This window comes from Haliotis rubra, unplaced genomic scaffold (genome assembly GCF_003918875.1).
Source record: "Haliotis rubra isolate DU_JTF1 unplaced genomic scaffold, ASM391887v1 Scf383, whole genome shotgun sequence".
In the NCBI taxonomy this organism is placed as follows: Eukaryota; Metazoa; Mollusca; class Gastropoda; order Lepetellida; family Haliotidae; genus Haliotis; species Haliotis rubra.
In genome coordinates this window covers 200,958-216,706 of record NW_025767061.1, presented here as the reverse complement: position 1 = coordinate 216,706, position 15,749 = coordinate 200,958, and the positions used below count along the sequence as shown (strand labels likewise).

The 15,749-nt window shown below is 38.3% G+C and overlaps 1 protein-coding gene across 2 annotated transcripts in view; it reads left to right on the top strand.

The window, feature by feature from the left end:
* The window catches only part of LOC124286457 (UBX domain-containing protein 8-like), a 54,871-nt gene extending 49,622 nt beyond the window's left edge, over positions 1-5,249 (top strand). Inside the window, exons 7-8 of one of the 2 annotated variants that reach the window (XR_006901035.1) lie at positions 3,136-3,598; positions 3,637-5,249. Coding sequence is in view for 1 of the 2 variants with exons in the window: in XM_046722834.1 (XP_046578790.1) it covers positions 3,136-3,297 (162 nt within the window). In the remaining variant the exon portion in view is untranslated. Of the gene's footprint in view, positions 1-3,135 lie in introns of both variants that reach the window. The other variant, XM_046722834.1, reaches the window with a different exon arrangement.
* Positions 5,250-15,749: the final 10,500 nt, after the last annotated feature.

Below are 15,749 nucleotides of genomic sequence, written 5' to 3'. Positions count from 1 at the left end.
GGGATGTTTTAATGTACAAAACAGACTGGAGTGTTTTTAAAATTGTCTTTCTTGTTGCCCCAAAATATGTTTGCCAAACATGTTGTTTTTGAAAATAAATAATATAAATGTAGACATTACCACAAAACAGGCATTTCCTAGGACTAAGCCCCATTGTGTTAGCAAGCACTTGTCTCGCTACCTGCATGTCTTGTCATGTGACAACCCCTCACCCTCCCCAGCTCAGCCTAAGGCTTCACAGCTGTGTACAGGGACATAGTGAGGGTTCCAGCTTTACCCTGGGACAGTCTCTGTCCTGGGTCTGGGGACTTTCCCACAGGCTGAGGGAGGCACAGGGCCTCTGTGTGTAGCCTTTACTGCAGGTATCTAGGAAACACCTATATTAAAACCTTGGCAATGTATTGCTTATATAGTGGGGTTGCAGGTTGATGATTTTCAGGAGTGGTGTGGAATGTACGCATAACAAAACATTCTTGAAGTTTTTAATTATAATTGAACTCGGATGACAATTATATTGGACCTTTAAGCCACAAGTACTTCATTTCACTTTGTGAAATTTATAAATAGTCTCAATTTTGATTGTCACAGCTATTGAGCTAAAAACCCAACAATATTTAAATCAACATTATTGCTTTTGACCCTGATCAGCCATTCTTTGTTACTGTTGTGTGTAATATTTAAACATGAAGACAAAATGTCCTTTCATTGAACAAAACTTTTCTGGTTTGATTTGCATTTAAAAAGCAATTCTACCATGACTTCAGTAAACACTGGATTGTGATTGGTTAATTAAAGTCATTCAGAGGTATATAATCACGTTATACAGGTCTCTGTTTTCCGTGCGCAATCATACATGGTTTACGGTAATGCACTATTTTTGTCTGCCCACTAACATGGCGGACACCAAACAACCTACCGATGCATCGATAAATTGCGGCGATTTTACTGTCGGAAATTACACATTTGTCTTTAAAGATGGATTTAACGATGGCGGGCTCGACTCACTACTTGCGTAAATCACAGCAATAGGTGTTTATACATACAAAAGTACTTGAAAGCATGGAAACAAATATTCAGTCGAACAAGATCAAAACATCGTCTGCTTTTCGAATAAAAATTCAGCAAAAACAAATACATGTATGTTTACGTTGATTCTATGTTATGTCAGGATAGATCCAGCAATATACTGCTACATAATTTCCGTGTTAAATTTATTATCAGCTTTAGGTCAGCGATATCGCCACTGATCTTGATCCGTAGCGGAGGATGCATTAACATCGAGCGCCGAAGAAATTTTAATGCCTTCGCCCACATAAATAAACAGTTGGGTTATCAATTCAAACAAAATGATATTTTGAAATTTGTACTGTTTCAAATTTAGAGGTAGTAAAACACAATAACAGAATCTGCAAACCGTTCTGTTTAGCCCAACATATTTTTTTCTAAAAGTATATAATATCGTTGAAAAGTTATTTAGCTTAGTCATGATCCCTCTTATCCATTACATTGCTTAATCTAAAGTAGTCTATTAAAGTATAATTAATTACCTTACCGTTGTTTATGCCAGAGGTACACCCTCATGTCCTGATCCATCCTTTCGAAATCACCACAAATCTGGCTCTTTGTCAACAGACTCGCTGAACATGCCAGCTTAATCCGATTCAATTTGAATTCACTACACTTTGAAGCCACTAGGTCACAAAACACTTTCCAAAATGTAGAAAATAATATCCGTGAGAATCAATTTGAGCACAAAAGTACACACATGAGTGTGTAAGAGTCACCACAGCTGTCGACGCAGGCGTAGAGGTCGCGTGAAATCGTCAAGTTGACAGAGCAAAATTCAACAGTATCTAAATTCGATTACAACACGGACTTCGTTACAGCAAAAGCCCTACTCTTAAATTTTGTACCAGTACCAGTAATTAGATATCAAAGACTATCTCAGTCATACAATCAGGTTAACCTTAGCGAAATTGTCAGTGGCTCTCCTGTCGCATCTTTCCAATTGTAAACAATGACTTGGCGAAAAAGGTCAAGGCCATGAGGTTGCTGCCACTATTCTGGTGGGGAAAAGGGTCTACTGGTGGAATTTTCAAATGTGAACCAAGCTTTTAAACTTATTTGATATATGTTTTCCAACTTATCAGTTAATGATTGGTGATTGATGCATTGAAAAACAAAACGTGATTTGTTATTACTGAATCTGGAGTTTGTTAGTCATTGACGGTTTGCCACCAAACACCCCGTTTCGGGCGATACCACTTGAGATTGGAATCTGAGGCCGCTTATTGATTGACTCGCAGAACTTCGTAAAGAAAGAGCTCCACCTGAAATTGTTCATAAAATTGTCATGGTAGAATGGAGATAAACCTCTGTTGGGGAAAATCAGAGGTATATAGCGAAATTATAATAGCTCTAATTGTTATTTAAAACCTCACGCTCACTGGCGTTGGGTTTTAAATGAAATTTAAACTATTACAATTTCTCAAGATTATATGATCCCATGGTTTAGGTTTTCTCTAAATATTCAGTTTATTAAAGGACAAGAAATCACAAATTTCAAACATTATTCTTTCGTTGAATGACTACTGAAAATTAATGATATGGCTAGAATTATGCGACATTACATTCTTTATTACTCACTGAAAATTGATATTGTTTTCCTTTTTCTAGAATCTTTTTCATCACAACTTCACTGCAGATGTTTGTCAGCTAAATAATGATAAAGTTATATATTTTTTAGACAGGTGAGCAATAGTGCAGTGTTCTCTATACTTCTGTGTCAGATGAAGAATCCATACTGGAACCATATTCATTTGTTTGTGTGATTTGTGCTGGTTTTGAGAAAAAAGTGATGTTGAGAATCCTCTTCACTACAAAATATCTGTCTAGTAGCATTATTTTCTCACCTTTCAGAAAACATATGTCTCAAGCCAGTGTAAGAGACGGGTCATTTATTACATGGTGTTTGATTGAGGAGGGAGTATGTCACAAATTGATACAGTTCTATGTTTTCAATCAAAAACATTTATACGACTGAATTGTCTGTAAACTTAGGGAATTATGTAGATTAGGGGATTATGGAAAAGAATATTGTGTAGAAATTTAGTTTTTTCTGATTTCTCTTTTCAGGTACTGCTTGACTTCATGGCGACTCTGGGCTTCAGCCAGACGTTCTTCACTATATCAATGTCATATCCTAGGATGAATTTATCGGAGCACCTCAACAAGACTTTGTGGGAGATGGGGTTCCAGAGACAAGTGACCTTGAATATAGAGGAGAAAGACACATGAGACAGTGACACCTGTCCTAATGTACCATGTTGCACAGAAGTGCAATGTTAAGCCCTTGACCTTCAGTTAGGTTATACTACTCAACATTCGCTAAGGACAAAGACAGCCCTCTGTAGTAGAAAGTATGTTTGTAAGCAAATGTTGTGTAGTATATAAAGATAACAGTTCTTGGTCTATTTATGATCACAAACTCTAACTCCATCTATAAAACAATATTTGAGAATGTTACGATGTATCATTGAGCTATCCTGATGCAGTCCTGTTGCAAAAAGGTTTCAGTTATAGACATTCGCCAGAAGTGGTCATGTGTGTTTTGACAGAAATGCTTTATTGACTCAGATTTACGTTGTTTCACTTGACATGCTAAAAATAGAATGGAGATTACCCAGTCAGGTAGTTCCCAGTCTGAAGCAACCCAGTGTCTTGTTTGTAGGAAACTCCCAACATTATCGTTGCATGATATGCGAAGTCTTGACTTTAATGTATAATGAGTAAGTACATCATAGAGTTAATAGGAGGGTTTTTTTTATCCAAAATATATAACATTGACCGAGGAAAAAGTCTGCGGTCAATATTTCATTTTTAAGGTCCATAAAACACAGGTGTTAAACTCATATGACATCTATAATTGTATATTGTTAGTGAGTAAAATATATAATCATTTTTCATTATGGCTCTATACCTAAGAAACATGACATAAATATCAAATGATCTCTTTTTTCCACATTAACTCAGCTGAAAGTGAAAATATCCTTGATGCCAGTTTGGTTTGATCTCCATTCCTTCCATTGACCTATGTAACCTGACACTGGAACTCCAGATATCTGTCAGCTCCCATCCAGTTCTGTAACCTGACACTGGAACTCCAGATATCTGTCAGCTCCCATCCAGTTCTGTAACCTGACACTGGAACTCCAGATATCTGTCAGCTCCCATCCAGTTCTGTAACCCGACACTGGAACTCCAGATATCTGTCAGCTCCCATCCAGTTCTGTAACCCGACACTGGAACTCCAGATATCTGTCAGCTCCCATCCAGTTCTGTAACCCGACACTGGAACTCCAGATATCTGTCAGCTCCCATCCAGTTCTGTAACCTGACACTGGAACTCCAGATATCTGTCAGCTCCCATCCAGTTCTGTAACCCGACACTGGAACTCCAGATATCTGTCAGCCACCCACTGCCCTTTCTAAGGTTCTTCACCACAAACACACTTGACAGTCATAGAGTGGTATTTACCACAGGACAGATGAGTGAGTGAGTGAGTGAGTGTAGTTTTACACCGCTTTTAGTAATATTCTAGCAATACCAAAGTGAGGCACCAGAAATGTGCTTCACATATTGTAACCGTGTGGGGAATTGAACCCAGGTCTTTGGCTTGATAGTGAACACAGTAAACACAAAGTCACCCTACCGCCCCAACAGATAAAAACAATCTAATACTGCTATTATAAGAGCAAGAACAAGGTTTTTTATGTTTTTGTTATCCCACCTTAAGACTTTATTACAACAAATCAAAAACTGTGTTTTAAATGCATGGACCTGACAAGGACCTATTTGCATTGTTCTTGTATATGGTAAATAGCCGCAGCTTGAATCTAACACCTGTGGTGTTCTACTGTAAGGGCTCTAATTATATTATATTTGGTACTCTGTAAATTGACCTTGTCAAGAAAGAGAATGGTCTTTAAGAAAAAGAAGACAATTTCATTTAATAGATTAAGTTTACAATTTAAGGTATGATGCAGTGTATGAAATAAGAATCATGTTCATGATGATACACTTCATATGAGAATCAAGAGTCGTATGTACAATGTTAGCACTCATCTGAAGATAAAGTAACATATATCATGCACATAGTTAGGGGTGGGTATTGCAGAGAATTTTCATATTGCGATATATTGCGATGCGAAAGCATGTATTGCGATATGTATTGCAATATATTGCATGAAGTATTTTTAAACAAAAAACTACTTATAATCAAGTTACTTCTTGATTTATAGAGCAAAAACACAACAAAATCACTAGGCTTGATTAAGCTTTAATAACAACTTTTAATCATGATAAAATAAAAATGTGAATAATATTTGGCACAAATGAAACAAGGACATATCCGAACATTTCCGAGTGTTACGAAGTTTTCCGAATACAAGTCAAAATACCGGTTTTCGATCAGCATATCGCAATATGTATCGTTTTCATGTCTGAACCGGTAAATACTGGTAAACCGGTTATATTGCGCAGCCCTACAGATAGTTACATGCTTTACAGGTCTGAGTGAGATACGTTGATCTAGGAGCCGAGCACTGTTAACAGAGCTGATAACTCAGTTTTGATTGATTACAGGAAGATTGCTGAAACATCACATGTAACAGTGTATTGAATAGGAGTAGAACAGCTGGAAATTTGTTGACTTTTTTCTCAAGCACGAAGAATAGGAATCTTGTTTATGAATTCTTATTTCATTAATTATTTCTGACTGAAATAATTGTTTGTTAATATCACTTTACCAGTTTATGAAATATTCTTGTTCATATTTTCCTATTATGCATGTCAATAATTGTGTGTGTGAGACTAAGAGCATATCATTATTCATATAAGATATATGAGTGAATAAATCTTTATTTTTCATATGATATGAAATGCCATTTTTGCAATAGGTATCATGTACAATGTATATTACTAAAATTAAGTTAAGGAACACCCATTTCTGGGTATGATTATTCTTAATCAGTCATTCTTTTGAGTGGTTTTTGCTGTTGATGAAAACGGCATCATTCCTCTAGCCCCCGTCCCCCATGCCCCCTGTTGTTACAAGCCACTAATTAGTACCTCTAGCCCCTCGCTTGGCTGTTTTGTTAGCCGTACTCACTCCCCTGTAACTGGATTAACTGTAGACTAACAACTAGTCTCTGAAATGAACATATTTTGCTGAAAAAAGTTCATAGTAAAAAAAAATATAATATAATGAAAAGGAGCCCTGAGACTTTCTTAATTTCCTGAAGCTGAGGAAATCTAGACTTGCCACATTTTCTAGACTTGCGTGGGCTTTCTTGGATACATTTGCTTCAGGGTCTGTACGACAGACTAGATTAACTGTTACTAAGCTTGTTAGGTTAGGTGTTGGTTGTGAGGAAGCATCCAGCCAAACACAGCTTTTGCAACTTAAGTGTGGACAGTCTGCTCCCAAACGTAGGAAGCAATATGTAGATAGAGATGACAAGAGTACGTCACATCGGCATTATTCCAGCCATATTGTGACGAAATCAAGTCTGCATTCATAAACACTTTAAATGAGTTTTATATTAAAAACATATTTATTCATGACATTGTTATTTAAAAACAGAAAATGTCATAGCACTAAATTCAAAAGCACGCAGTTCGTTATCCACATTACATAGTTACAATTTATGATACAGATTAACTTCCCCCAGGTATGTAGTTCACTATGATATGCCTGCCCACTCACGCGGAAAATTGATATCGGTGGTACATGAGTATAACAAAGGAGTACATACAAAATGTACAAGATGACTAAATGATACATCAATTAAAGTGTTTACAAACAATCTTCATGAACTTGGATACATTTTAAGAGTAGATATATTCCTTGAAAAAAGTTGACGGAACTTTGACAAATTCGGCCAGGAACAATAAGGTTCTTTTAACAATGATCATAATTCATTATATGAAATAATAAAACTATTGTTAAGTAGGGTCACGTACGTGCTGAAACTTGAAACAACTGAAACTTCATCTCAGTTAAGAGGCTCACAGATCGAGTATTGGGGTCGCGTGCTAATCTGAAGTACGGTAAGCCGATGTTTTCATAGCAATTCGCTTTCGCGGCACTTCTAGCACAACTTTGGTTTTCGCTTTACTGGGAATAGGGAATATTGAAATTCGCTTTCCCGGGTGGAGTGCAGGGGGACAGGGGCTAGAGGGGTGGAGTCATGAAAACAAGATCTGTCCATTTATTCAAGTGAAATTAATGTGGCTACCTTGTAGGCAGATATGAATGAAAAAGGCAAATCAGAACATTCTTTTTATATGAACAGTTTAATCAAACAAATCATCACAACAAATTGATCAAATTTTTACCTAGATCACTTCTTTTGTTTTGATTTTGTAAGACAGCTGGTGATGTCATCTAGTGTTCTGATGGCATAGCATTCAATAGAGGTCTTGTGTATGCATTTCTTTTTTATCTGAGTATTTTTTTTGTATCACTGAAAAGTAAAAATAACCCTTTGAAAAGGAGTACCATAGTATATTATTCAGAGGTATCTTTTAGGATTAAACTGTGGCTTTTATCCTAGCAGCAGGATCAAATGATACTGGGCATTACTCAGTGTTTGTTTTGACAACCTATTACAATTTTATGAAGAACCGGGGACTATTTTATGGATATACAACTTATTTATTCTATATAGGTGATGTTTAGACATAATATTCTAATTTGTTTGACAATGACATTATAATCTATGTCGAAATGTCGCCTATACAGAATAAAGAAGTTGTATATCCATAAAAATACATGTAGTCCTCATTCTTCATCTCCTCAACTTCTAGAATGCCAATCATAGAAGAATTCTTACAATTTTATACCTTGCAATATTGCCTGACAAACATGTGTAGGGTTGAGGCAAGTGTTAAAACAAACTACTGTTACCACACAGCAATCAAATAATCAGGAACCCACAGAGGAAATCCTGTTCGTCAGCAAGTGAGAGTTTGTGCTGTATCATGTTCCAGTGGAAACATGGAATGACGTCATAGTCTTTGATCCTGCTGGGGTCTTGACAACTTTATCAACAGATAAGACACAACATATTCACTACTATTAATTATGAATGTGGATGAGTATATTATTTTTGTGAATGTATTCTACAGATACAAATTTACATGGGAAATAAGCAATACCAATGAGACAATTACATTCTCAAATATTGTTATGATCATTCTCTGAAGACACATTTTGTACAAAGTCCAGTGGGTGTTATGTTCTGACCAGAGTATGGGTGTTTTCCAAAGTCATGTAAAAATATATACATTAGAATTTCAAATCTTGGAATCTCCTGATTATGATCCATGGTTCATCAGCACAATGAGGGTGATCTTAGGTTTTACCTATGTGATAAGCATTTAGACATGTAGACATTTGAGATTTCCACCCTTAGCTGATGTGAGTGAGTTAAAATTTAAGGTTGTGCTGGCATTGTGTCTGCTGTATAAGGATGATGTAGTTGATATTTCTGAAATACTGTTCAAAGTGGCCTATCACCAAAACCTGCCATAAAGGAGACTTATTGGTTGTGGTTGTTGATATTTGTTTCTAATTTGTTTATATTGTTAATCAAACTTTGCCCCAGAAGCCTTGACTGGTGTACAGAAAAAATCCTGTTGAATAATATGATTATTTGTTTTCAGCAATGCATGGATGAGGTTTCATACACATCTATATTGTAAATTAATTATGCAAATAAAGATTTAACATAATGCTGCTTGTCCTGGTAATTGTGTGCACTGAAACATATGATTTTGTGAATGTTTGTTATGCTTATGAAAACGTTCCATTGTATACCTAGGGCAAGACTCCTTTTCACCAATAGCTGGCTGATTTTCATTGATCTATTTATACAATTAGCACCACTAATAGATTAGATGGATTTGGCTCTGATGATGACTTCATCATTTGCACAAACGACTCAGAGGGATATGACATCATCTGCCGAGAGAGGAATTCGTATCCTGTACACCTTATTAGGATTAATGGTAAGAACTTGTTCTTCTGAATCCAGTTTTCAGTGCCATCACAAACACCCACGTTCATAAATATTATAATTGATATGTCTTATCTGAAATATACACAACCTGGAATTACCAGCTGGAGAATAATCCTATCATCTGTTGCAGAGTAATTACTATGAAATCCAGACAGTAATATTATTAATGTAACTTACGCCTCACTACAAAACTGTAAACGAAATGGAAATATACACAAAGAACTTAGTTAAACAGCCCTTGACATATCTTACGATTGAATTAGCCCCGATCTTAACGCTTTGGGGCATATCTGGGACATGGTTGGTCGTCGTGTGCAGCAAAGGGGTCCTGTACAGAACCTGGCCCAATTGGAAGCTGCTTTACACGAGGAATGGCGTAGACTACCCCCCAGAGGATTAGGAGGCTGACAGGGGGTATGAGGAGGAGTGTGCTGGCTGTCATACAGTCACATGGAGGTTACACTCGGTATTGACCTTGAATCGTGTAAGACGCAAAATGACATTCTGAATGTTCATGTTCACCACGTATTCGTCGCCAAGTCCAAATCTGCAAGATGACCAACAATGCAGATAACAGTTTCTGATAATACCGACAGAAAGATAATGTAAATTATGTTTTGCCTTGAAGTGTATTGTATTTTGATAATTTACCACAAAAAAACTAAATACATTCGTGTATGCAAACGAATAATATCTAACAAGTGTATCTGATATGTTACAGTATTCTGAGCACAAGAGGTGATAAGCGCGGAATATTACAGTAGTTGAGCCCTGAAAAAAACCCCCAAAACCTCTATTATATTTTGGATATATCGCGTTCACGCTCTGTCGCATTCTCCCTGTATTGTATATTCGCCTTGTTACGCATGTGCACACATGACACATAAATACTACTCTTTTGTATGTAGACAGAATGCCAGTCTGACAGCGGGACACAAACAACACGTTCACTGTGATATAGCTGCACTTACACTTACATGCTGTACAAGCATATCAATGAACTTCGTATTGTTAACAACGTTAACAGTGTGAGGTTTTATCAACTGTAATAACTCCAATGTCAGAGAGATGTCTATCAAGCTACATTCAGTTTGTTTATTCAGCATGTATGGCCTCCGGCCCATATACAGATGATACAGCAGGTTGGAACTGCAACTTACAAAATTTGACGTCTCAGACGTAGTGCATGATGACCATAAAGTTGTATCTTAATGATAACATGTGTATCATTAGATGCCATTAAGTTGATGAAACTAGTTTTTATATTATATGATGTACAGACAAACGGTAGGTATTCAGATCTTAAGCTTTCATAAGCTGTATTAGAAAATGAAATTCATCTTCAATCATGTCTAACTTACACACTTTACACAGTCGGAGTGTTCTTATCACGTTATAATATCGCCAAGTTCAACTTGGAATCTGCCCATGCCAATACGCAGTTTCGTCATATGGCTACGATTTAAGGAAAAGTCACCATGCGTTAAATACAATGCCGGTTGTAAATTCAATTTAAATGAAGAATAAGAGTCATACCTGCTACTACAGTGCATGCCAGATCTCCATTCCTCAGTTTAGATATCAGTAACACGTTGCTTAAATCTTGACAAAAATACTGTCAACACCTTGAAACACCCAAACGTAACCAAAACCGTAGCTAAATATAACTTGCCGAAGACTGACTGACTGAGTTTGGTTTTACGCCGCTTTTAGCAATATTCCCGCAACATCACGGCGGGGGACACCAGAAATGAACTTGCCGAAGAGGCTCATGTATGGCGTTCAGCATTATCTAATTATATAAGAAGTACATTTAATATACATTACGTGGATACCTTTGACGAGGCATACGAGCAACTCTAAGCCAAAATTTAGTACATCTCAACAAGGAAAGCAAATAAACTTGGAATCTGCCACATTCGCCCATAGCTAAAACATTCGGAGACCTTGTACTAATGTTAAAGGTCACATGCAACGTAAAACACAACTTTGTATGGACTTACCGAAACAAATCATCAAAAATGCAAATTCAACTTATAAAGTTGAAAAATAACGCGAAGAAAAAAACCGCGCGAAATCGGAGTTCAAATGATTCACTAATTTTCCCCCATCGCTTGGGGGAAAAGTGGTCTGGGCTGCGCTCATAGCACATGCGCAGTGAAATAGGTTCGCGCAGCTTGTAAGCGGGTTGTCCGGTGAATACTCGGTGAAGGCTTTGGTGTGAGCTATTTTTCCATGTTTTGTTGATATTTCACAGGCGCAAGCTTTTTATATATCATGACAGTAGATTACCGATTTAACTGTCTATATAATTTCATTTGTCTATTTCACCACACGTTCTCCTTACCGAGTCACTTTCTCAGTTCGATACCTTAATGTGTCTGCCTGCCTGTCTGCTAATGACAATATTCAATACACAACTGCGATCACTGACCACATGCAATTTGAACTTAACACCTATCAGGCTATACACCATAAACAAAACGCATTGATTTATGACCCAAGTTCGGTGTCTGTCACATTATTTCATTACACAGACAGGCAGGTGTGATACGGGCGCGAGCTTTTTATATGTTATGACAGTAAATAAACTGTTTATATAATTTCATTTGTCTATTTCACCACACGTTCTTCTTACCAAGTCACTTTCTCAGTTCGATACTTAAAAGCAATGTCATTATTTAGCGTTGACAGAATTTCTAACTGTGATATAGATATGTCGTTGTCACAGACAAAACTCAATGTCTGTTTTATTGACACCTATGTGTCTGCCTGCCTGTCTGCTAATGACAATATTCAATACACAACTTCGATCACTGACCACATGCAATTTGAACTTAACACCTATCAGTCTACACACCATAAAAAACCCGCATTGATTTATGGCCCGAGTTCGGTGTCTGTCACATTATGTAATTAGACAGACAGGCAGGTGTGATACTTGAACACATGACATGTTATGATGTCTGTTGACTGCAAAATGTTATACACAAAATATGAGCATGTATTTACAAAACCCAACACCTCTATATATACACACACAATGAGCCGTGAGAGCATCTGCAAATGAACCAGCCGTTACACTTGAGTGGACACCCACCCGCTCTGACTGGGTTCGGTATCCCGGCTGCTTCGTTTCAACGGGAAGTAAACCCAAGTACAAAATATTGCACTTTTGATTTGCGATTGTACGCTTATAATTTTGTTTATATGTTTTTTTTCATAACCAGCAATGTATATTATATGTCATGAATAAGTGGTAATTGTGCTTTAATTATGTTTGATTTTTTGGTTGCATGTGACCTTTAAGAAACCGTTTACTCGCTAAATGTTGTGTTCCCTCTAAACAGTCAAGACGCTGAAAGCCCCACAACCCTGAACCGTATAACAACATTGGCATAGCCTGAGAATCCATTATTGTAAAGAAAACCTTGAAGGTAAACTGCCCATAGGAATATATTCTTCTTAATACTTCAAATAAGGCTTTCTTGGCCTTTATGGCAACAAAATTGCAACTCTGTGAAAAAACGTAATTGGCTTGTAAGAACTAGACACGGATAGTTATAATTAGAAACTACAACCACATTATTCCCACTGTAGGTCCACTTTTCAAAACGTGATAATTTTCCACTTTTTCTAAAACCATTATTTTAGTTTTAGACATATTAACAGTCCATTCCCATGAATCACACCAACTTTGGAGAATATCAAGACGCTTCTGTGGACCATTTACACTATCAGCAACAAGAACAACATCATCTGCGAAGAGTAACAGAAGAACTTCAATGATATCAGGCTACATCTGAATACCTCTACTGAAGCTACATGTCTAATACGAGGGTCAATCTATACACGTCAAGGGGCACGATGCAAGTTGATCATAACTCAACTGCCACATACTTTATTTACAGACAACAACATGATGGCATTTGCTAATATCATACTAACATACAGTGAAACACCCCACTAGAATATACTGACGTACATAAAAAAGTACACACCTGGTGTTTTGGGACTATTTCCAAAAAACCCATAAATGTTTAAGTGATTACGATATCTGTGGTGTTTTGAAAACACTTGTGACAAGGCCGAATCAAAACACCTTTTAAATATTATTGCTGATTTAAGAAAATATTTCACCAAAGAATCAGGTGTGTAATTTCTTTTGAACGTCAGTTTACGTTTTAAAAATACACCCGCAGTTGATAGAGGGTGTGTCACAATACCCAACACATAGTCAGATTATTCATCGTCATCTTTAAGAAATGGGTCTTCTACAAATTCTTCTGACAAGTATATATTTATATTTTAGCAAGATTTATCTAAAGAGTGTGGTCATTACCCGCCCCACTGACAATGTGATGGTCCCATTAAATTCCTCACTTATTAATTAGTGCTCAATGCCTAAAGGGCAGGACACCTATTGTAATCGTTCGGATTGGTATTTATTATTCCGCAGTATTTTGCACCAGTCCTAGCTCCAAACCAGAGCTCAGAATCTCTCTACAAAAATATAAAAAATCACCAAGGGGCCCATGCCACATTACTGAAGTTGTTTCCGCAAAAATTCCAAGGCTCTAGTTTGAATAGCAAAGGGCAGATATTTCAAAAGTAATTTCAAAATGTCAATTTCCGAAGTAATAATCTCCGACACTACTGGTCCAAATTCCTTCTGCAGGTGCGGAATCAGATTCCCTTCAATTTCAAGTGCAGGACCCATGTAGCTAAATTGTTCCAAGGGTTTTAGTTATGATTTTCTAGAGTTTTCTGAGTAGTTTGCTCCCAAAACGTGCTGAGCTTGGACTATCAGCTCCAGAGCTTCCAAAATGTCCAGGAACTACTCTGTACATTGACCACAAAGCACGAATCTTCGATGGCAGCCATATCGAGTGCTACTTCTCTTAAAAAAGTTTCAAAGAGTGAGTGAGTGAGTGAGTTTTACGCCACACTCAGCAATATTCCGGCTATATGGCGGCGGTCTGTAAATAATCGAATCCAGTGATCAACAGCATGAGCATCGACCTGCGCAATTGGGAACCGATGACATGTGTCAACCAAGTCAGCGAGCCTGACCACTCGATCCCGTTAGTCGCCTCTTACAACAAGCATAGTCGCCTTTTGTGGTTAGCTTGGGTTGCTGAAGACCTATTCTACCCCGGATCTTCACGGGTCAGTTACAAAGAAGTCTTAGCTGTTAGCAGAGACTTTTTATGGGTGTGAAAGGCTTTTCTTCACTTCTATTTACAGATGTCCTGCTGTCATACGGATCAAAAGTATTTTCCCAACCAGAAATTGTACTATTGAAAGGACAATCATTTGATTGCAACACTTGCGAAGAAGGAAAAAAGGCAAATTGTGGAAGTTTTAAATGGCTAATATAGTACTTAACATTCCTTTCCCATCGGTGGGGGCGATGGGGTAGCCTAATGATGAAAGCGCCCGCTCGTCACGCTGAAGACCAGGGTTCGATTCCAAATATGAGTACAAAGTGTGAAGCCCATATTGCTAAAAGCGGTGGAAAACCATACTCACTCACTTTCCCAGCTAAATTTTGAAATGGAAGAAACACACAGCTCTCTTTTATGGACATAAATCTTACATGTCCCATGCTTTTCTCGCCTCGTACTACTCGTACTATCGCTTTCTTGCCTGGTGCTATCGCAGTCTTGTCTCACAATATCGCTGTCTCGCCTCGTACTTATGCTGCCTCGCCTCGTACTATCACTTTCTTGTCTCGTACTATCGCCATATGGCCTCGTACTATCACTTTCGTATCTCGTACTATCGCCTTATGGCCTCGTACTATCGCTGTCTCGCCTCGTACTATCGCTGTCTCGCCTCGTACTATCTCGCCTTGTACTATCGCTGTCTCGCCTCGTACTATCGCTGTCTCGCCTCGTACTATTGCTTTCTCGCCTCGTACCATCGCTTTCTCTCCTCGTACTATCGCTGTCTCGCCTCGTACCATCGCTGTCTCGCCTCGTACTTTTGCCGTCTCGCCTCGCACTATCACTTTCTTGTCTCGTACCATCGCCATATGGCCTCGTACTATCACTTTCTTGTCTCGTACTATCGCCTTATGGCCTCGTACTATCGCTGTCTCGCCTCGTACTATCGCTGTCTCGCCTCGTACTATCGCCTTTCCTGGCCTCGTACTATCGCTGTCTCGCCTCGTACTATCGCTGTCTCGCCTCGTACTATCGCCTTATGGCCTTGTCTCGTACTATCGCCTTATGGCCTCGTACTATCGCTGTCTCGCCTCGTACTATCGCTGTCTCGCCTCGTACTATCGCTGTCTCGCCTCGTACTATCGCTGTCTCGCCTCGCACTATCGCTGTCTCGCCTCGTACTATCGCTGTCTCGCCTCTCACTATCGCCTTATGACCTCGTACTATCGCTGTCTCGCCTCGTACTATCGCCTTATGACCTCGTACTATCGCTGTCTCGCCTCGTACTATCGCTGTCTCGCCTCTTACTATCGCCTTATGGCCTCGTACTATCGCTGTCTCGCCTCGTACTATCGCTGTCTCGCCTCTCACTATCGCCTTATGACCTCGTACTATCGCTGTCTCGCCTCGTACTATCGCCTTATGACCTCGTACTATCGCTGTCTCGCCTCGTACTATCGCCTTATGACCTCGTACTATCGCTGTCTCGCCTCGTAC